Consider the following 24,649-nt stretch of genomic DNA (forward strand, 5'->3'; position numbering starts at 1 on the left):
CTTTGCAAATGATATACTACATCACTGGAAGATTGCAGATATTCGAAAGAACCAAGGTAGTATCATCTACACACTGCGAGAGTAAATATTATTTTCCTTATTTTAATACCTTTGTTATTCTTATTATTTGAAGAGTATCTATACAATTTCAGTAAATATTAAAAAAGATATGGAAATAATGGGTCACCCTGTCGCATACCCTGAAAGTTTTGATATAAAGACATTCTGATTCTCTCCTGAAGAGATATTACAAAAACAAGTTTTTTACCCGCTGTTTTATCATCGGCCTAAAATTGTAAAAAATGCTGGGACATTATGAAGTAATTTTCATGATATGGAATCAAAAGCTTTTTCAAAATATATCAGCAATAAGATGCTTGACGGATGTAATATTCTTCGGTGATATACATTATATCATAACCAAAATGTAATTTCACTAATATATCTTCCTTAAATAAAATCTGTTTGGTCCTCAGATAAGATAATGTACTGACTTTATTCTGTTGGCAATATTTCCTATGCAAATTTGTAGACGACATTTAGTAATGATATTAGGCGTCAGGTTTGCACGTATTGTTTAGGTTTAACGTTGTCAAAATTTTAACTTGCTGAAAACTTCTGAAATTTTACTAATTATCTGTTAAGGGAAAAGAGACTGAAGTGACCAAGTGTTTGCAAAATCAAACATTTGATACATTTGATGATTTCATTGTTGATTACTTTCCTCTTATGAAATTTTAAACTTCAATTTATATGGTTACTTTCTTTTCTTTTGTTTTTAAATCAAAAAAGCCCTGAATACAATATTTTTGAGAGAAAAACATAATTGAACTCTCAGCTTATTTGTACGATTTTGCAAAATAAACAGTTTGTGGAAAGAAGTAACGTTATTATTTCATAATGTTTTTGGTCAGCAAATAATAACCTTTATAATTACTAATTGAATATATTAATTCAATAAGGATATGAGAGAAAGTATCATACGATTTACCGAAGTCTTTGATAGTCAATTTATTTTACAATTTACCGATTGGCATAAATTCCCTAAAAACATGTCCTAATGATAAATCACTATTCTATCTAAATACTTCTATAAAGGATACCGTGAAATGTATTGTTCCAAAATTATGCAAAAGCTATTGGATGTTGATTTGGAATGAAATATGTCATTAAAATTATTTAAAAAAATGAAAAGTTTATAAACTATTTTAAATTTCTATTTAATCCCTGTTTGTGTTATTTGCTTGATGAACAATAAAAATCAATATTTCGACACAAAGAGAAAAATTTGTTACGAGAAATTTAGTTACATGAACATGTATAGCGATGCAACTGCCAAGAAATCACAAGGGAGGCAACTTCACATGACCATGGATAGCCGATGGGGAAACTGGATCACTTGTTAATAGCAACAAAGCCTTCTACATTCATGGAGTCATCGAATTATTTCATATAAACGTATTGAATGGGATGTTCTGCTGTATATTGATTCGAATGTGTTGAAATAGTTTGTGTCCGAAACAAATTAGGTACCTATAGCTATATTTAAAACCTCTGACATACAATTTCATCGAGTTACAGACGCTCATTCCATGTGCGATGTTGTATGGAACGAATTATATGAATGTTGTGGACGTGGAAGAGTAAGAAATAAAATTATGTGATAGCAGCATTTTTAAATATAGTAGTGGCATTTCTTGTGCCAGTAATTGTGACCAAAATTATTCATAATTTTTTTTTTGTTCTTGCTTCAACTTGAGCCTTTTCTCTAAGTTCATAGAAATTTTTTCGAACTTTATACGTTTCCTGGTCCGTTAAGTGTAGCATAACAGATGTTGCCTGATCGCTGCTTTGTGACGTGATGCATTATCGTTGGGTAGCATTACCGCTGCGTACGATTCCGAGTTTACGACGATGAATGTTCAGTGCGAACTTGAAATAGTTACAACTATCGTATGCGTTACAACCATTGGGGAACATTGCAGAATAACCATTGCAAAGTGTTTCACAATTTCGCCGAGTTACAAACATAGTTGTGTGTACAAATGTTTTATTGAAGGTTGAGATATGTAAATAAAACCTCTTTTTTCTTTTTTTTTATCAAAAAGTCATGTTTTTTCATGATATATGGCTTCCGTTTATAGCTCTACGAGGAAATGTATCTTTATTTGATTTTTAGACATAACTATAAACTACCACACTGCAGGCATCGTAGCGATATGACTGAACAATTGTTAAAGCTAGGTTAAAAATCTAAACCACACACACACACACACTCACATTTCATTTTTGGAATAAATTTCAGTGTATGATGCACAGAAGCACCTTTCAGAATACATCAATTAAACTATACATAATTTTCGCGGAAATTAACATTCTCTAGCAATTCTTCATCTTCATATGCCAAGTTTTCGATATGTTAACCCTAACTACACCTTGGCGGATCGAGCAGATATTTATTGCTTCGGATCTGTCAATGCCACCGTATTAAAGGAAATTAAGTTGTTCAAATTTGAACACTGTTCCAACATGACCGAGACAAGGGAAACACAACTTGAATTAAATGATAAATAAGCAATTTTCCACTACATGTTCGCGTTTCTAAAAATACCTTTCCCTCAGATACAACTGAAATGACTTCTTTCTGGTACGTAGTCGCACTTTCAATGTTAAACTTAGAAAATATTATTACAAAGTCAAATGCCTCCCCCATTTTCAGCCAAGATACCTGGCAATGCTGTTTCACGCTATTGGCTAATTGGCATTACATACCAAGGGAGCCATTTCATGAAATCCAATAGGTATCGCTAAGACAAAGCACTAAAATATCTGCTCCATCCGCCAGGTGTAGATAAGGTTAGCATATCGAGACTTTGGCAGCGAAGATGGTAATTCTTATGTGTTTACTTTCTCTGTAAGGCAGAAACAAGTATCGTTTGGATAGAATCAAATAAAGGCAGACAAACAGACATACATAAAAAGTGACTTTTTTTTCATCAAAGGGGCACTTGTGCTAATTAAACCCCGTGGCTAAAAGTAGATGATGACGTAATTGTTCATCCCCGCATACATTTTACGGCACATTGTTTTTCAGGCCAAGGCTTAAGAGAAGCGTAGATTAATGGCGCAATATGGTTTATGAGAGTATCATTAGACTATAATGACACTATGGAGATAAAGAGAGTAACAGTTGACTCTAATGGCGTTTTAGGGATAAAGGGAGTATCATTAGACTTTAATGATACTGTAAGGTTATAGAGAGTATCATTATACTCTAATGACACTGTAATGTTAAACAGAGTATCATTATACTCGTATGACACAGTAGGGTTAAAAAGAGTAGATTTTAATTTTGAGATAAACCAATAACGTTACAAGCGCAACAGTTAGTTCAAAGGATAGCTACAATATAAATGAAGCCACTGGTTGGAAATAAATTGATTTTAAAATGAAAAAAGACTATTGCGTATTTTACTTTCAGGTTGCACAAGAAATTTTCTACGCTTCAATTTCAACAAAATTAATAGTTAAATTTGGAACAATCGTATTATATATTGCCACTGTTTCAACTACATGAAATAAAGATTTGTAATTTATAAAAGTATAAAATGACTTCGGAATCCCTTGAGAATATATATAAAATGAATTTCGAATCTCCTCAGAATAGGGTAAAAAATGACTTTTCAATCCCGTGAGAATATGTATAAACATCTTTTACAAATTCCGCGAGAATAGGGTAAAAAATTACTGTTCAAATCTCGGGAGAAAAGACTAATAAAAATCTTTATAATCACTCAATCAGTTCATTGATATTATTTTGAAAATTTATAAAATTTACGTGTACGTTTCAAGAAAGACGATATGCAGAATTTGTTTTAATAATAATAATAATAATAATAATATTAATAATAATAATAATAATAATAATAATAATAATAATAATAATAATAATAATATAGCTTCTTTTTCATTTCAGCAATTTCTGAGTTTTGAATTTAAATTATTGCAGCATTAATTTTCTTAGGTCTTTAGTGTTTTAATGCAATTAAATGTTGTCGTGGTTTCAGCACATGTTATTCAATGCATCGCGGCCAGTATATCTGGTGGAGGAAGAAACCGGAAAAACCACAGAGGAACTACCGACTCAGGGACAAGCTTTCGAACACACCAACGTTGGCTGAGCCCAAGACTCGAACCCACACGGACAGACGTGTCATGGCAGTGATCTGTAAAGGCGAGCGCCTTAGAACACTCGGCCATCTAAGGCCCCATATTAAATGCTGGTACTTGAGTACTTGACCCAGTATGTATGTATGTATGTATGTGTGCATGCATGCATGCATGCATGTATGTATGTTGTTGTTGTAGGGTTTAACACCATTTTTCAGCACACAGCTATACATGGCAGCCAGTATTAATATTGGAGGAAGAACCCGGGAAAACCCCGGAAAGAACCACCGACCCACGAGAAGCTACTGGCAAGCTTTCTCACATACCCACATTGGCCGAATCCGAGACTCGAACCCACGCAGACAGAGGTGAGATGGCAGTGATCCGTGAGAGACAGAGAGAGAGAGAGAGAGAGAGAGAGAGAGAGAGAGAGAGAGAGAGTTTTAACGTAACTTATACAATTAAATGTGTCGATTAGTTAAATGTCTAACGATCCAGTCACCATCAGGTCCATTGTCTTTAATTATTGATCCATAGCCTCCCCCTCCTTCTTATCAGCATCATCTCCATCATCATCATCTCCATTGTCATTATTATCATCATCCTCATCATCATCCTCATCCTCATCCTCATCCTCATCCTCATCATCATCTTCTTCTTCTTCTTCTGCTATGAGTAAGTACCAAACATTCCGGGCATAAATTTCCTTACAAAACTATAAATTCGTGAGGTGAAATGTTTGAGATTTTTCTACCATCTGCCGACTCTTATTGACCATCTGTGTTCATGGGATAACGTTTTGATTCCTTATCTTCACAGTCGGTCATTTTTATCGTCCCCTATCGCTACAAAAATAATCTAAATGTCTTAAAGACACTTTATAAATAGTTACCGTAAAGCTTATCTAAAAATTCTGCCCACGTTTCTTTATAAAAAAAAATTAACACTATTTAAAAGATCTTCGATTGACAGCTTCAAGGAACACTGGGGGAATGTTAGACGACTAATAAAATCTTAACATAAAATAAAATAACGAATTCAGTTTAAAATAAAATAACGAATTCAGTTTAAGAAAAACAGCGAAAAGAAACTCCACCCCCAGAAGAGCATCAAATCAAATAGACATTTAAAACATCTGATGTATTGAGTCGTTGTTGTTGTTGAGTTTAATTATAGTAGCGTTCGCATGTGCCACTTTTTTCTGACTGCACCGCATCCTGCTAGTTGTTCCTGGGGAAGGGGATGGTGCCACCTCCCCCAGGCTTTTATGGATTCACTATCATCTGCAAATTGTGACAAGTTTATTTTTTTGGAGGCTACGTTGAGGTCAAGGTCGTTTACCATTAGGTTAAATAGTAACGGACTTATTACACTGCCTTGCGGTGTTCCATTTTCAAGTGAAAATTCTTCCGAATGGGTGTTGCCTATTCTTGTGGTAATTTTCCGGCCTGTGAGGAAATCGCCAATCCAGTTGAACAAGCGTCCAGTTATTCCAAATTGGTTTAATTTGGCCATTAGTCCATTGGTCCATACTAGGTCGAACGATTTTTCTAGGTCTAAAAAACCGCTGTGAGGTTGCGATCGGTTTTCCTATGTGCGTTAAAAGCGAGTTTGATGTCTGTTTCCAATCTGAGAAGTTGGTCAGTGGTGGACCGTTTGTTCCGAAAGCCACATTGATTTATGGAGAGTAGGTTATTGGTTTCTAGATGGTGTTTTAACCTATTTGCGATTATTGTCTCCATTATTTTGCAAATATTGTTTGCAAGGGAGATGGGTCGGTACGAATTTATGTTGTTGGGATCTTTACCTAGCTTGGGGATTGGTATTACTATGGCCTGTTTCCATTTGGTGGGTAGTTGGCCTTTATCCCATATCCTATTAAAGAATTTGATTATGGCTAATGTTATATTGATAGGTAGTTTTTTGTAGATAATGTAACCTAACTGATCCTTACCAGGGGATGTTTAGTTTTTGGATCGTAGGGCTATCTTCCATTCATGTACTGTGATGTCGCTATTTAGGTGAGATTCTTTTGTTCCTTGGTCTTGAAACATTTGAGGTTGGGTTCCCTCCATTAGTTTTTGTGTTCTTGAAAGTTTTTGGTGTGATTATTGTTGCTACTCATGTTCGAGAAATGCTTCGCTAGGAGGTCTGCCTTATCTTTATTTGCTATGGCATTTTTAAGTTTTGGGGCTGAGGTAGTTGCTTTCCCTTTTATGGCTTTTATCTTGCCCCATATTTGTTCTGAGTTTGATTTTAGGCTCAGTTTAGAGCAAAAGGTTTGCCATAGATTAATTTTAGCAGTTTTTATAGTTTGTTTTAGTGCTTTTTCTTTATCTTTATATTGCTGGAAGTAGATAGAATTTTTGGTGCGTTTATATTTATTTAAGGCCCTTTTTTGTCTTTATGTGCTATAGTGCACTGTTTAGTCCACCATGGTACAGGGTTTTTATTTTGGATATTAGTTGTCTTTGGTATGCATCGGTTAGCTACTTCTATAATTGTGTCTGTTATGTTATCATAATACATGTCAATACTTGGGCTTTCTAAGTTATCTGGATTTAATCTAGCTAGTAATAATTGAAATTGATCCCAGTCTGCCTGTTGGTACCTCCATTTAGGTGGGGTTTCGTTAGGAATGTGTTGAGTTTTCGTTTGAATATTGATTGTGATAGGAAAATGGTCACTTCCTAACGTATCTTCCTGATCCACCCACCAATTTGTGATTTGAGCCAATTTTGGGGTAGTGATGGTTAGGTCTATGGCTGAGAGAGTGCCATCCTCAGGGTTTAATCTAGTGTTCGACCCGTCATTTAAGATGACCAGATTGTTCTCAATTATCCATTTTTCAACCATTTTTCCTCTTTGATCTTTCTTTTTACCTCCCCATAATTCACTGTGTGCGTTGAAGTCGCCACAGATCATTAGATTGTTGTTGTTGTTATTAGTGATTGCCTTTAGTGAGATTAGGTTGGTAGGGCAGAAAGTACCCCCTGGGTCGTATGCATTTATTATTTGAATGTTTGTGGTTCCTATATTTATCATTACTGATATTATTTCGATGCTATTATTGATGTGTAGGTTAGGGGGTACTTCTATTACTTCATAGTAGATTAGTGTATCTATTAAAAAAAATTGCTAGTCCACCCCCTTTCTGCCCCATGGGTCTGTTTTTAAAGATTACCTGGGTATAGCCTTGTAGTTTGGGCAGGCGTTTGTGTTCTTGTGTTATGAGGGTTTCCTGAAAGCAGATTACGTCTGGTTTTATGGCCGTATTATTCAGTTTGTTCTGCAGTTCTGATAGGTTTTTAAAGATTCCTCTGCAGTTCCATTGCCAGAAGGTGATTTTATTATTTTTTGTACTATTAATTTTTGACGTTGTCTTTATTTGTTAGTCTTGTGGTCCAATCAGCTAGCATGGTGAAAATGGTTTTGAGGGTTCTGATTATGCTACTGAGATCTTGCATTATGGTTCGTGTTGTTAGGTTCATTACTTCCTGTATTAATTCTGTGTTGGGGTGTGTGTTAGATTTGGGGATGTTTGGGGTGACAGTTTTGTTTGTATCTGGAGTGTTATCAGGGTGGTCATGGTTTGTTACAATGTGGGTTGATGTTTTTGGTTCTTTTGTTTCCTGATTCGAGGGTATGTTTTGTGGTGCAATGTTTTCCCTTCTGATTCTGCGTGGAGAGTTTTGGTGCTCATTGATTGTTTCAGAGGTAGATTTCGGTGTGTTGGGGTTGTTTTTACAAATAATGTTTTTGGCAGAATGGTAGGTGAGGTGTTTTTCGTTCATTAAGTCCACTATTTGTTTCTCTTTTATTGCATTGTCTGCATTCTGCCGATCTAGGATAATGTTTTTTTTTTTTACAGTTAGCACATTTTTGTTTAATTGTGTGGCATTCTCCTTTGTGTTGACCTCCGCAGTACTTACATCTTGGTTTGAATCTACATCTGAGGGCATAGTGTCCCCAGTACAGGCATTTGGTGCAAAATCTTGGCCTATTTATGTAGTTTTCCAGCTTATGGTACACTCCTGACTGTCCTAGTTTTATTATTGAGGGTATTGGCTCTGTAGCCTCTATAACTGCTTTGTTTGTTCCTTGTCCCTTGTGATTTTTAAGACGATATACTTTAGTGGTCTGTGTTCCATTTGCTGTGAGTTTATGAAGTAGGAGTTCATTGCTTATGTCCTTGTTGTATCCGTTTAGTGCTATTACTTTTTTAAAGATAGTGGTTTTAGTGGGTTCAGCCAGATTAGTTGTGGTTTCACTGTGTTTGGAGTTCGAAGTGACTCGTGGTTTCCTCTGAGTGCTATGGTGTCTCTCTACTTTGATCTTTATTGGGCCTATAGTTTCAATTTGGATGAATTTTTCCACCTGTTGAATTGTGCTGCATTGAACAATGAGGTAGTTTCGCCTTGGTCTTATCAGTTTGAATTGTCCAGTGTGAATTTTGGCCAGTGCTGTCATAATATTATTGGTACTTAGACTAGGAATTCCGTTGCACCTGCTGCTTATGTATATGGTGTGTTCGATGGAATGATAACTGTACATTTTGTTTTGGGGGTTATGTTGTTGTTTTATTTCCTGTTTTGAGTTAACCTTACTTGTGGGTTTTTTTTGGGTTGTTTGGGGGTTTTAGCGGGCCCTTGCCATTACCTAGGTATGTGTTTTGGGTTGTTTGGGGTCTTTGGGTTGCCATATTAGTGATGCTGCTGGGTCGTTTTGTAGTGTCTAATTCATTGGATTTGTTCCCATAGCTTGGTGGTTCCCTTGCTGTTATTATCCCAGATGGTCCAGGAGTTTGGCTTGAGTGTCTAGTTTCTTTCCTAATGTTTTGATTTATTGTTATTTGCTTGATTTCCTGTTGTTGGTTTGTTTGCATGCTTCTAGAATTGGTTATTTCATTTTTGGTGAATTTTGGGGTGCTGGTTATGGTTATGTGGTCTAATTGTGGGGAGTTTAAGGTATGTAGGTTACTGTCAAATTCATTTGTTAGGTTTGGAATAGTGGTGTCTATATCTTCATTTGTGTTTGGTTTTTCCGCTTCCTTGAAGAGGATTGGCGATAGTATTGGCATTGTATTTATATTGCTCCCTGGAGTGTAGTTTTGTATTTCTAGTAGTTTCTGTTGGTGGGGTGGGGGTGTGTTAATTATGTCTGCTGGTTTGTGGTTTGTTTGGTCTGTGTTTGAGACCAGAATTTGGGGTCCCAGTGTGATGTTGGTTGAATTCGTGTTTGCTGTGGTTGGTACTACTTGCGTTAATCTTGCTTGTTTTACATGCTTTATTGGTGCTGTTTGGAGTTGTGATACATCCAATATTTTTACTGATTTATTGATAGGGTTGTTTGGTGGTTTGTGTGTTTGCGTGTTTGGATTGAATAGAGCCATTTGTTTGGACCTAGTTTGCATTCTTCTACTTAAATTGCGTATAGCATTGAATGATGACTTATCTTTTGTTTCTGTCTTAACCCATTCTGCTCCTCCGCTAGAAGTCTCTCCTTTGTTTTCTGTTACGTGTTCCTATCGTTCCTTTGTTTGATAGTTCCTTTGTTCTGTTCAATTCCTTTGTTCACGGCTTGGCGGTTTGCTAATCGTTTCCTCTTCTTGGTATTATTTCTTTGCTCTTGTTTTCCTGTTCCTTTATTCTATTTTAATTGGTGATGGTGGTGGCCGCACTCAGTAGAACTTTTAAAATTATACACCAAGCCGGTTTTGCACAGTAAAGAAGTCAAGCAAATTGAGAGATAGTTTTCAAACTTGACGTTATGAGTCTATAGCGCTGAAACAACTGTATAATTGTATAATGCAATGCGGATGCGAGAGAGAGAGAGAGAGAGAGAGAGAGAGAGAGAGAGAGAGAGACTGCTAAAGAAAAATATCTATTTGACTTAAGATTAATAGTTTCCACTTTTCTCTCTTTTTATCATATTGATGATTAATTAGTCCAATATAAACATTATATCTTTATTTTTATCTGTATTAGTACCTTACACCTTTATGTCATTGATAATTAAAAAAGTGATATACTGATTACAAAAAGGTTTTATTTTTTTTACCAATTTTATTATTATTATTATTATTATTAGTAGTAGTAGTAGTAGTAGTAGCAGCACTTCTTATACAAATTCGCAGTTGGAGCAGCACCAACAACAGTAGCAGTAAAATGACGATTACCGTTATTATTTGCACTTGTGGAACACAACAGATGGTAAATAACTACAACAACAACAATAATTGCTATTACTACTGCTACTGATCATTTAATTCAAAAGAACGTTATTCAAATGTTCGAGTCTCGGATTCAGCCAATGTGGGTATGTGAGAAAGCTTGCCAGTAGCTTCTCGTGCGTCGGTGGTTCTTTCTGGGGTTTTCCCGGGTTCTTCCTCCACCATTAATACTGGCCGCCATGTATAGCCTATCGTGTGCTGAAAAATGGCGTTAAACCCTACAACAACAACAACAACAACAACATTATTAAAATCCTTATAAGTCTGGGTAAGATGTCTGAGTTTTTTTAGGATGCAGAGCGAGTGCATTATCAACAGATACACCTGTCTTCAGGAAAACCAATTATTTATTAGGAATGGAACAGATTACCTATAAGGATTCTGCACCAATATTTCATTACTATAATGACTGCTTAAGTAATCAATCGAAGTGCTGTCAATTAACGAACACTATTGCTTTCCAATTAGCATGGTTGCCTAAAGTGTGTTTATCGTCGTGATCATAATTATACTTTCTGTTCCTTCAGTACTTTCCCATTTAGTGCCAAATTAGCCTGGTTTCAACATTCGGAACATCGTTCAACGGATTCTATTTCACGTTTTGTTGCTGAATTCTATTTCTATTTATGTTTTGTTTTTGTTTGCAAATAGCATATTATGATTTTGAGAATTCTTTTCTTGACTTAACAACCACGCGACGTAATTTTTGTATAACTAATTGATGTAGTTTCTTTCTTTTCGCTAATGTATTACCTTCTGTTGAAAGTCCTAGCGATACGTGTCATTTTTAAGATAGCAGAAATATACATTGATGCAAGGTGTGCATAAGTGAGCATCAGCATTAAAATATGCACGCATTCAACAGTCATTATGTTCATACTAGAGACAAAGCCTTAATCAGGGATTAATCCAGGAGCGCAAGGATGTTTGCCGTTCTGGTGGTGGTCCAGGAGCTGAAGTCCCTGGAAGCTCCTGCACTCAACGGCAAAATTGTAACCATATAACTGGAAAGAAAGCTTTCTCTAGGAAAAATTCGCTTTTTCGCACTCTTTTTAAAGCCGGGAGAAGGGGGGAGGGGAGGGGCTCCCAATCTCACACCTCAATATGCACCCGCCATGGATGTACAACCAATCCCGTTAAGTTTAAATCGGCTTAATCCAAAAAATAAAAAATTCACCGTACAAATTTGATTTTTATGTTCATTGTCATGCAGTAGTTTTCGAACATAGCCATCAAACATACACATTTGCTATGGGTGACACCATGTCTCTCTTCAAACCGCACACAAGAATGAACCTGAACGGTTCGCTTTCAAAGCTACATTGCAGTATAAAAAAATAACAACAACAACAAAACCCTCACTGACCAACCACATTATGAATACGTTTTCTTTTCAATAAAGATAGGCTTAAATTGGGTTGTTTGGATACGAAATTATTATCGGATTTCCTTTCCTTATGCCCCTCCCACCCACCCCACCCCCGAAATGCTAGGGTATTCGGCCAGAGTAACCAGTTATAAAGAAGTTTATATGTGATTAACAGCTGTATGACTGTATCGATATAAAGAGGCGTCTAAATTTTAATATGATTTCAGATCATTGGCAAGTTACAAATTTGGCTCTTACATTTAATGATTACACTTTATGTCCTTTGTCAAATGAATATTTTCTTAAGTAAATGATGAGATTTTATATGGTAACTTATTTCTTACGCGGATTGATACAGTTAGCATTACACTGTGGTCGTATCTGACTGACTTAAACAAAATATTTTAATGGTTGTACATTTACTAATAACAGTTTTGGTTCTTTATTTTGCTTGTTTCTGCACTCAGATGTAAATTCTGTGCCTTTGGCAAGCTTACAGTCTAGTTCCGTAACACTAATATCGATTGTCACTTAATTGCAGTTTGCGATCAACACTCATCTGTCCCAATTTCTCTATCCTTATCAAACATTATCATGGTTGTGATGAGAGTCAAAATCGCCACTTATACAACCGTATTACTATATTTAATCAGGAATTTTTCTTCCTAAAACTTGTATCATTTGTCATAAAGTGTAATAGGTTTAGTATGGCCGACACTGAATATGAATTCAAAACAGGTAAAGTAAGTTGAGTCACTAAAAATCTGCACGATTCATACGAAAACTAATTAAAAAAGTTAGACTAATGCTCGAAGCATATCAATTTTTGTTTGATTTTAGTTTTAGGCATTTTATTAATGGCACCTCGTCATTGATTACAGACATGTATACAACGTCCTTGACAGTCACATATCCATTGAGCAAGTTAGATAGCATTCATAAGGGCAAATACTTTTCATAAATGGAAAGGAAAGTAGTTTCATAAGTGGTCTGGACATTTAGCAATAACAATTTCATCATAAGGAAATATTCAGTACCTGATTCCGAAATATATAATAAATATCATCTAAACGCAAAGGAAATGAAAATATGAATCTGAATGAAGCACATACATACAACACGTAAGAACACTACATTCTGGGTCAGGCACGGAAAAATAAATATCACTCAGATTTCAAGAATGGGATTTCTTAGGTCGACATCAAGGTAGTCGTTTTAAATTATTCAATTATGTTCGAATAAATTTGTAAAATGGATTTCAGTTTCCACCGTCCGCATGCAGTATTATGAATGCAGCCAAATTAATGTAGACTGGAACTTTCGGAAATGACAACTGATTTTTTCGTACAATTTGGAACCATACAATGGAACCAATTGCAATGAGGGTTCCACTGGCTCAAAGAACTGAACGTCGCGATACAAGACATTGGCTAGCACAAAATTGGAAGTCTGACACTCCCACAACCTGAAGCAATCAAAGGTAACGTTTCAATACAAACCATAAATACATGTACATGTGTTTCGTTTTACCGTCCTGAACCTTTAGTGTCAGATACATTCTCCATTTGGATCTTCATTACCCTAGGTCTTTCTAAAGTGTTTCCTAAGGCTAGGCCAAGTTTTATAATCGCAATTTAATTCAATACATATTCACTATATTGATATGGTGCATACTTTGTATAATGTTATTATAATAACAGGTGTAATTTGTCTAATGGTGTGTGCCGAAGAAGTCAAATTATTATTGGCATAACTTCAAAAGCCATTGCTGCATACAAAAGTACACAATGAATCACAATTTAAGTGCTACGGCTGTTTTACTGGAAGAACGAGAGCAATAATTATGCATACACTGCCAGTAGCAGTTGTTTTATGGCGCATATAACTGCTCAAAAGTTGTAATGACGCATCATCCATCTTTCTCATATTCGAGGATATTTTTCATTATGTCTGAGTATGATGGCATGTTGCAATAAACCTGTCATGTTACGACTGATTTCAAATCTGTGCGTTGAGTCTGAAATGTTTTAGACTAAATCGCCATTCTCAAATCAGAACAAACTATTTAAAATTTATATCAACGTCTGCAACACCTAACTGAAGTTTCACAAACCTTTGCATTTTGAAAATATAATACTTTTGAAAATTCATAAAACTGATTTTACTTTTTATATCAAGTGATTGAAAAGTGTTGAATATTTTCAAACGTCTTCTATTAGGGACTCGACATCTTATAATGGGACCTCAACGTCTTCTAGTAGAGACTCGTATGGATTCATCGTCATCTCAACGTCATTTAATAGGAACGGAAAAAGTTAAATCTGTAATACAACTGTGTGTATTTTTTAAACGAAGCATTGCTTCTAAAGTGTTATTTATTTGAAGGTCTCAAAAACGTTTAGCCGTAATGTATCTAACTAATCTCTAATAACGAGGCCATTCCTGAACATCCGTAAATGGTTCAAATCCAGCTTAGTTGTGCCCTTAATAGTTGAGCATGGTACGTTTTCTTCTGGTTACTATAATACAGAATGTGCAAATGTAAAACATAGCGCAGATCATTTGTTTGGTGCGATTTAAATTTATTCGATGAAATATTTAGAATAAAATTTCACACAATAAGTAATTGAAAATCATTTCATGAAACATTAATAAAACAGTCAGTGGTATTTTTCATGTGCCCAGCTGTTGGAAAAAGCAATTAAAAATAAAATGGATAGAAATATATATTTTTTATTTATTTGTTAAGCATGACGCACGGTATAAATTTAATTTGTATGCAGGACCGACTGTTAATAGAGATTTTACAATTCACTCTTTGTGAGCCACATTGATTGCAAAATCAATAAAGCAAGAAAATATATGTAATACAAAATTTCTATAAAATGGGTGTAGTACTCGTTATTTCTCTAGAGCTTCTGTCAAGTAATTAAGAGGCAATTAAGAAAAGCATATCCTATACCGACTATAGAAAGCAGAACAAAATATAATCTAAATGAAATTTTGTGGTGTACGTTAATTTTATTAATACTATTGCACTCCCACCATTGGAACTATCATTTAGTGACGGGAACCCACTACTTTCAAACGCTGTTGCTATGCATATTTTCAGAGAAGTATGAGGAATGAGAGTGTAGGCAATATAACTCACTTTATTTCCAAGTATCTGTCTATAAAATCAATTAAAAATATTTTTAAACAATCAACTCTGGAACAAAATGCGTTGCTCCTTGCATAGATGTGGAAAATAAGAAAAAGGTTAAGAAAATATTTAAACCAAACCAAACACAGATATGACCCATTTATTTGTCTTTGGAAAGCAATTGTATGTTTTAGAACGTTATGCATGCGTATGAATATTATTTAATGATATATTGTTTCGAGTATTGTTGAAATATACTTTAATTTTTCCTTTTACATATTTTATTTGTGCACCATACGTTATAAATCATAGGTAAGTTCGGAGCCGCGGCGGCTCGGTGGTTAGAGTTCCGGTGCGGATTCGAATCGGACTAATCTGGGTTGGCTACCGTGGCGTGTCCTTGGACAAGAGACTCGTTCCAATTGCTCTGCAAGCTTGAAAGCATGTAATCTGATGCCACATATCTAAAGCTTAGGACACGTGTAATAAAAAATTAAAGCATGCATATTCTCACATATAAGATATTAACATATTCATTTTTGCCATTGCAGAGATGATGTACACATATAAATTGTCTGCGGCGAAAGACGACATTACGATTGAAATACTAGATACAACATCGAAGGTCAGTCCATAGGTTTGTCTTAATGAATGTAGTCGGTATGTCTGTCTATCTGTATGCCTGCATGTTAGTACAGTTTTAATCATGAATGTTGTGCACCTGTTATATTGTTAATTCATATATACTTCTTCTTAATCAACTCTCTCACCATTATTAAACAAAATACAACTGGTTTAATAACCACCAAACCCAAGACCAGCCCCCTGTCGTCTGCATCGATCTGTTCTTGGACAAGGCATTAGGCTGCCATTTTCTAAGTATGCTATGGACAATGATTGTGTTGAAAGTGCCGTTAAAAACCACGCAACCAATCTACGTATCCCATAAATATAACAAATAACATTTTTACTGTCATCATAATCAACTGTATACAAAACGTTTATTTAATTAGAACTCATATCAACTATATGAAGGAAAGAAACATGTGCATGATCAGTTATTGTAATGGTAAGGTACCAAATAAGTACTTATGTGTGCAATTATACGCATGTAAAATTGCAGTCAAGGTTGTTTATTAGAATATTGGTTAAAACTTTTCCTCTGTAAGAATATATATATATATATATATATATATATATATATATATATATATATATATATATATATATATAGAGAGAGAGAGAGAGAGAGAGAGAGAGAGAGAGAGAGATAACACGACGCCTGGCCTTCTTTAATGTATCAATGGGATCCTCATTTTTTCTAAATGAAGTGCCATTCAGGCTTTTAGAAAAAAAAAATCAAATTTGCTGTACGACAAAAACGGTGTAATTTTTAAGGCGAGCTATTGCACATGCCCTTTTTAGTTGAAAATTAACAAATTTTGTTCAAAAAATAAAACAATAAGTATCATTCGTTCTATCAATGCTATACAGAAACCAGACATAACCAGTATACCGGATACCGAAACTATTCCAACAGACGTTACAACCGGATTAACGATTCGTGGCTGAGTAATGGGATTAAGGCTAATATGTATAAATAACAAGTTAATAAGGTATATTGTTGTTATGTGGAGAACTTCTGCCAGATATTTTTGACATGTTATAAGTAATAAAAGGAGCAGCTGTGATCCATGGTGGCTTTGATTAAAAATCTCTATTCCTTTAGCACAAGAAGATATAAGAGAATGACCAATCAAAATATGATTTCAGCAGAAACACCTGAGTAAGTATTCATAGATTAAAAGAAAATGTATGACTATCGACAATTACTTTCCATCCAAATACATAAAGGACCAATTTTCTAGTAATTAAGTTATTGAACAAAGATATTTTTCGCAAATAAATTGATTTTTATGATTTACGGTTTGTTACATGTATATGTATGTTGATACTTTCAGTTTAACATTGACTGCCTTACCATGTTATTATTTCGTATAACATATATTTATATAAATTAATTTTATTTAAAAATTATATTACCAATTACATACGACTTTGACTGTAATCATATCAGTATAAATTGATTACTACATGTATGTTCGACGTCATCCATATGGACAACTATATAAGCATTTTGTAAAAAAAAGAAATTTGAATGTAACGTTTCTCGGTTATAACGTTCCAAAAATAAACAATACCTTTGAAACGTTATAAACAATCTTTACTGGAAATTTCTCTTCTCATTTAGCATTGTACAATACGCAGATGAACTATTGATTATTGATCTTTAATAAAAGGGTTTCATTACACAAGCATAACTAATAACGAATATTTGGCTTTTCTTCTGTTTTTACTTTTGCTTTGTTTTTGCAAAATGAGATACTTTTGAACAATAAGTGCCATTTTATGAAACAAAAATTAGTGATTAGCGTAATGCTTCAGTGTTTTTGAATGATAGCGACATTGGTAACAATCCAGAATACGGTTTTTATTTCGAATTTTCGGTTGTAGTATGGTGATAAGGATGGAACCAAAACAAAAGCATGGCACTCCATTTTGGGAAATACACCATTATTTTTTAGGACTTAGATATATTATTACGAAATAGTTAACATTTAATACGTTGATATACAAATATTTTATTGCATCTTATTCGCCTTCATTATACGTTTTTAAAAATGTTACGTATCTTTTCTCTTTGATTGCAGTATTTCCTATGCATTCGTCATGTTTTCTTAACTTGTACTTTTAATATTAAACCACTGATGTCCGAGCTGGTGACCTGACTAGTTATGCCCATATAATTTTATGATGCATTTTGATTTCCAACTACTGTATGTAGAACGAAATAATGAGATATACACGTACACCTTTAAGAAGCGTAATACAAGCACTGCAGGACTCCGATACTAATTAAGTTCCCTTAGTAAACCTATGCAAACAACAAGTTATAAAAATTCAAGAACTTTAAATTTGAGAATGCACATGATCGAACCTATACTTATCGGAATAGATGTATCCTTGATGACATTATTAGTGTAGAAAAAAAAAACCCATGAGCTAAGTCATTTTCTGGAGCAACATGCGTTTTTAATTAAAATAGGTGCTAATTTTCAGTAATGAGTTTTGCAAACTTACGTCTGTGACAGCGCTGAAATTCCATAAATAAAACATTGACTCTTTTTTTTTTCTCAGTTTCACCTAGGATAAGATCTCAAATTATTCTTTTCACCAAAAGCTTACTTTCGTTATCAGCCAATCTTGGCTAGCAAAAAGCATGTATACTCCGTTTTATGTTCACCCATTTCTTGACTGGTTCACATTCTTTGATAGTATTAGTACCGTGAGTCATGTAATAAATCCGGCCAAGCACGTTTTCTCTGCTGTATCATTCTTAGGCCCTGCCAGATTCAGTTTATTTGTTTCGTCATAAAACTAAAGAACAAGGTAACTACCTGAATGAGCATACATAGAAATGCCATCTCGACTATGGCCTTAATAGGCATGGAATTCTGATATCCTTGCATCAGTTTGCTTACTTACAACTGCCCATACTAGGATAGGGACTCATAAGGCACATGCGTGTTTCCATAGATGGATTCACGCTACCAATTATACGGCAAAATGGGAACCAGTCTATAAATGGATGAAGATGAAAGAACGTTTAGATGGGTTTGTAGGGTCGTGATTGGCTGGTAATGATCAAATCAAATTTTAGTGAAAAGAACCATTGAGAGTTTATCCTCTTCGTAACCGAAAAAAAAAAACAGTGTTCTATTGATGCATTTTCAGTCTTTTTAAAGACTGCTCAAAACTGAAGGTAGCTCCTGACTCGTTAGGAACGGAATTAAAACGCTTATAGACAACAAAAATGCAGCGACTCGTGTATTACTCCTTGCAGAAACTCGCTTCACGTTTATGATTCTGTGAAGAGGGAACTTAAAAATATAGCCTTGATCATTAAAAAATGTGAATGTATTGAAGTTTTAATACGATGGTGTTTCCATAGCTTTATTGTTGGAGCTGGATTAATATCACAAGGCCAGAGACACACGTATAAACATAATACTATAAACATAATACACACACGTATACAGGCATGTGTCTGATGGTCTTATATCAATTAAAACTGACTTTGCAAGGAAGACGGAGAAATGTTGTTGGACCTTCACAGAAGCACTCCACAGCAGAGTAATATTTTCTTCTGAGAATAAATAAGAACTTTAAAAAATTAGAAAACATAAAGGATGATTATCGAATTGTTAACCTGAATAATTAGTGCTGGCATGAATTTTTCCAAACCGTTTTTAGTGCACCTACTTTAGGTTGTCGATGACGAGACTTGCCAGTTCTTATGGCCAATAAAGTTGACTCTGTTTTGTGTGTTTTGAATTGAATGCGTTGGGGTTGTCATGCTTTTAATGAATGAATAAAAATAATCGCACAGGAAAATTAAGGTTGTAAGATAAATAAATGATTCAGTTGAATTCAGTATCCTACACTGCAGACATAATTTCCTTGTTTTTCAATGTCTGAGATATAAAAGAGGAGAAAATATTTTACAACACCCAAAACACTTTCATAGGTTTTGAATTTACTTCAATGAAACTATAAGACCACTTTTTATATTGTTAATTGGTAGTTCTTTCCTCGGTTTCTACTGCATCATTCATGCGATTTGTGCCGTTGAAGAATCGTCAATACAGAATGAGGTAAGATACAATATATACCCTCGTTCTGTAAACTATGCAGGTTAAGTTATTCCTTGTCAGTTAAGCTCTCCATTAAGAAAACATTTACCATTTTAATCATTTATTCATCGTTAGTGAAGCTCAACATATAGAGAGAATTCCTCCTTAACAATTATTTATTGTGGGTTGCGATCACCATATAGAGGGCATTTACCACTGTAATCATTATTTATTGTGAGTTACGATCACCATACACAGAACATTTACCTCTCTAATCATTATTTATTGTGAGTTACGCTCACCATATAGAGAACATTTACCTCGTTAGTCATTATTAATTGTGAATTACGATCACCATATAGAGGACATTTACCTCTGTAATCATTAATTATTGTGAGTTACCATATAAAGAACTGTACTCCCTAATCAATATTTAGAGTTACGATCACCATATAGAGAACATGCATCAGTTCTTTTATTGTTTAAATCTGTATCTAGGAAGTGATTACAATCAGGATTCTAGTCACGTACTGACTACAAACGATTAGCATCTAGACGGAACGTCCATTCGTCTTTGTATCGCTTGCAGTTTTACTATTCCATTTTGTATCAGTTACGCTTGTGCCATTCCTAATTTTTACATTACTTGCATTTGTATCATTACTGTTTGTATCCCTTGCACGTGAACCACTCCAACTTGCATTGCTTGCACGTTTATCATTCCTATTTGTATCACTTGCATTTGTATCATTCCTATTTGTATCACTGTCACGTGTACCGTTCCTATTTGCATCACTTGAACTTGTGTCATTCGTATTTATATCACTTGCATTTGTGTCATTCCTATTTGCATCACATGAACGTGTACCATTTATATTTGTATCACTTACATTTGTACCGTTCCTGTTTGTATAATTTGAATTTGATTTGTATCATTCCTATTTGTATCACTTTTACTTTTACCATTCCTGTTTGCATCATTTGAACTTGTACCACTCATGGGATAGATGTTCTTGCTTACTCCAATATATCATTTGTAGTAGGAGTATAGAAGCATGAGACCGTAATAGAATCGTAATTAAGGTATATAGTTTGAGGAATCTCTCACTCAGAGAAACCAGTAAAACAACACATAAAAAATCATTTTTTGCAAGAAAGAGTTTTATGACATCCTTCGCTATCAGATAGAACATTGTTTGCTGGCGTCATAGCTTCCTTCTGCCGACATAAAAATTGCAACTGATTAAACAGCGTTTAAAGTAGCGTCTTGTGCATTTTTCCTGCCGTGCTAAAGTGTTTTTCGTGCATTAAGTAATCCATTTCTCTTGAACGCCATTAATATATTTACATAATGCAGCCATAATCTAAGTCGACACATTACTGGGGTTTCGGAATAATTGTCAAACTGTATATGAAACTGTCAAATTATACCTGTTACGAAAGAGTCGGTTTCTTTAGCACTGATTAATGATACAATTTTGGCATATTATTTTATACAGATATTCATTTAAATAGCCAATTATCCTAATGGCAGATAGCAATTACCCTAATGGCAGATAGCAATTACCCTAATGGCAGATAGCAATTACCCTCGTAGCATAACATGTTTCATTTGATAAAGTTTGTTTCCCTGTAGATAGTCATTTCCTTTTAAATGGATGTCAATCATAATTATGTAATGAAATTCCTTAAAACTAGATAAATGAAATTTACAATTACACGTCTGAGTAACATGTCCTAACATTCCCACAGTGTTTCAGTGCAAAAATGCGATTATTCAAAGACACCTAAAATGTAGTATATCTTTTCAGCGGTCGAATGATATCAACGACTGATATTAACTGCATCACAACTGACGATATGTCAGTTCGCATTTTATTTTCATATCGAAAAACAGACTTAGCGCCATCTACTTTTGATCCAACTCTCGGTCACAAGCAATTATGAAGCGATTACTCGAAATAAATGTCTGACACTAAATCAATTCTTTTTTGTTTGAAAGTGAACTTTATAAATCTTGAATATTTAGCCCGAAATAATAAAAAATGATTTACTTGTAATGCAGTTATTTTTAAACGATGTTATTGGAAACGGAATAAATATTTTGGCACATATATAAGAGTAATCTACTATTTAAAAACAAAATCAGAGATAGCAACAACGATTCCAATCGCAAGTAAGAAGAAAACAAAAGGGATATGCGGAACAAATTGGCAAGGTTGGTAATTTAAAGACGGTTTCCCTCCGTCTCCAGGATAACACATCCGATACATATTTTATTAGTAGTCGTTTTGAAATCGTAAGTACACGTACATACACAGAATACATTTTCTTGTAGTTTATTCTAATAATTAATGACTAACTACATTTAACGTCCAATATTTTCTGATAGGTATTGCATACTTTCGCAGGTGTCCTCTTTTAAATTCCTAAGTGGATCAATATTCATAAATTTGTATTAATTTTCACAAAGGTTTTGTCTCCTTTCAGCCTAGTGATGACGTAATGGAGAAACACATCAAATGGGGGGAGGGGTTTATACTCATTTACTCGGTGATTGACAGGTCAAGTCTTGAAGAAATTATGAAAGCACAAGAAAGAATAGCCAAAGTTAAAGGTACCGAGGTCCCCGCTGTGCTTGTGGCCAACAAATGTGACCTTTTACCGTCTCGAGATGTCATACATGAAGATGCGCAAGATACAGCTGGAACGTTGGATTGTCCTAAATTTCATATTTCTGTAGCAGAGAGTTCTGGAGGTGTGCTAGAAGTCATGGAGGAGTTATTGTGTCAGTTGAAAAGAGAATTTGTGAAGAACGTCAGTGCCAGCACGCCAGTGTTGGAGAAACCCAAATCGAAATTATACAGCATGAAGAGAGCATTCAAGAAAAGGATCAATCGAAGTCATAGTGATACGTTTTAATGTTTTTTTTTTTTACTTCTTCGATAATATTATTGGTTAATATTACTTTTCAATAGAACTTTAATCATATTATACTATTGTATTTGTCAGCTATTTCTTTAGAATGGTAATATCTTTTATTCACGATTAGTGACGCCTAACTGCGTGACCTAAAAATCATAATCATTACCATATTCATCATCACTTTTATTATCATTATTATTATTATTATTATTATTATTATAGGTAAATCATTTGCTACCAAGCATCCCTTAGATGAAAATACTCAGCCATGTTTTTATAGAACCTATTCCTGTACAAAGGCGATTGGATAATGAAAACAAATGCTATGACATAGATTGTGATCACATGCTACCTATGCGCTGCAATTCTTACCTCATCTCGTAATTTTAGATGTTCATCTCATGTGAAGGGAAATATTACAATTATTCAACTGTTAAAAAGTAATTTCAAATAATTTGTCTTTTAGTTTTCATTTCAATCCCAGCACCTACTTTGCTTAAATTTTGAAGGTCTCAAGAACTGCTGTCTTTTCAGCTGACCATTTCGTGTATTACTCATTTTTCAAGGACATTGCAAAACACGGACGTACAAAGTCTTACTATTTTGCATTTAATACATTGCAAATGTTGCGAAATTAAATCACATGATTAAAATAAAACATGACATCAGAAGAACCTTATAAACTTACTGATGAAATGGACACAAAGCTCACAACGGTCGCGTATTTTCTCAAATAGAAATTTTGAAAATACAAGAACAGTATCAAAATGTTACATACAAAAGCTCAATATTATCAAGACGTACAGAGCGAGATTACTTAAAATAACGTAGGTCGTTGGGTAGTAAGAAGAAATGAGTATCGTCTATTCCGAAATACTGACAAAATGACTAAAATTGTACTCATATGTAATTAGAATGTCAGTGGACACAAAAACAAGCAATATCAGAATTATTATGATTATTCGTGACAGAAAATTCATAAGATGTTTTCCTGGGACCTATTTTCTGACTCCCTCCAGAAAGGACAGCTGCGATTACATTCTCTTTTTCATACAGGATGTCTCTGCCTTGTAGACTCCACAGCTGCCACATTAGAATCACAATGGTCTTCTTGGTATGTTTTTGTTTCCTCTGCAGCACAGTTTAGTGCGTAAGCATTGCATAACCAGTCTGACTACAAAGGATATTTTAAACTGTGTCAACTTGGCAGTCACTCTGCTACTTCGTTGTATCTTTATCACCGTACCTTGATCTTACTCCAGAACAGATAAACAAACGTTTACGTTACATCAAAAACAGCGATGCTACTACGTAATCTTTTGTCTCTGACAGACACGGTGGAAATGCTTTTAATCGTTGGAATCAAATTAGTAGAAAATTTACCCTTTATGAGCATAATTTCCGTAACATTGTCAACAAAAGTTTTCATTACTTATCATTTTCATCTTTTACAGAGAAAGGATTTGAAAATGAGTTCACTGTGGAGACATAAACGTTATTATCTAAATTAGTGTTTATGTATATGTTATCCTATTTATCCTCATTGATCTATGTTTTGTTAACATAACATGCCCGTGAAGGAATCAAAATTAACAGACTGAGGCTGCTGATCTATTTAAAAAATGAGCCAAACACAAATGTTCCCACAAGAACACCACACCACCAGAGATTGTATCACTTTTGGTAGGAGAATTAGGAGCATGACGTTACTGGATCGTCATAAACTCGGGCACAACCAAATCAATTCTGGAAATAACACTCAAACAAGACCTACTACAGATCGAGTCCTCTAACCTGTGATACTAACAGGATAGGTGCTTACGACCTAAGGCAACAAAAGAAAAGGCCGACGTTTTCGATTGGCATTTCTTCAGTTTTGAGGATGCTATAGCTGTCTTTACTGGAATGCACAAGACAGTATCTGTCTTTACTGGATTTTAAAGTGCAATAGCTGTCGTTACTGGAATGTACCATATAATAGCTGTCTTAATGCTTTAATGGAACGTACCATGCAATAGCTGTCCTTACTGGAACGTACCATGTAATAGCAGTCTTTACTGGAACGTACAATGTAATAGCTGTCTTTGCTGGAAGGTACCATGTAATAGCCGTCTTAA

The 24,649-nt window shown here is 34.6% G+C and overlaps 1 protein-coding gene across 2 annotated transcripts in view; it reads left to right on the forward strand.

Moving 5' to 3' along the window:
* The window catches only part of LOC149786762 (ras-related and estrogen-regulated growth inhibitor-like), a 61,645-nt gene extending 38,659 nt beyond the window's left edge, over window positions 1-22,986 (forward strand). The window contains exons 2-5 of one of the 2 annotated variants that reach the window (XM_089977279.1): window positions 15,465-15,538; window positions 16,643-16,699; window positions 19,559-19,628; window positions 22,098-22,986. In XM_089977279.1, the coding sequence (XP_089833405.1) occupies window positions 16,662-16,699; window positions 19,559-19,628; window positions 22,098-22,529 (540 nt within the window). In that variant the 5' untranslated portion in view covers window positions 15,465-15,538; window positions 16,643-16,661 and the 3' untranslated portion in view covers window positions 22,530-22,986. The remainder of the gene's footprint in view (window positions 1-15,464; window positions 15,539-16,642; window positions 16,700-19,558; window positions 19,629-22,097) is intronic. The other variant, XM_089977278.1, reaches the window with a different exon arrangement.
* The last annotated feature ends 1,663 nt before the right edge of the window (window positions 22,987-24,649 follow it).

Source organism: Sinohyriopsis cumingii, chromosome 12, assembly GCF_028554795.1.
Source record: "Sinohyriopsis cumingii isolate HCF-2022 chromosome 12, ASM2855479v2, whole genome shotgun sequence".
Lineage (NCBI taxonomy): Eukaryota > Metazoa > Mollusca > Bivalvia > Unionida > Unionidae > Sinohyriopsis > Sinohyriopsis cumingii.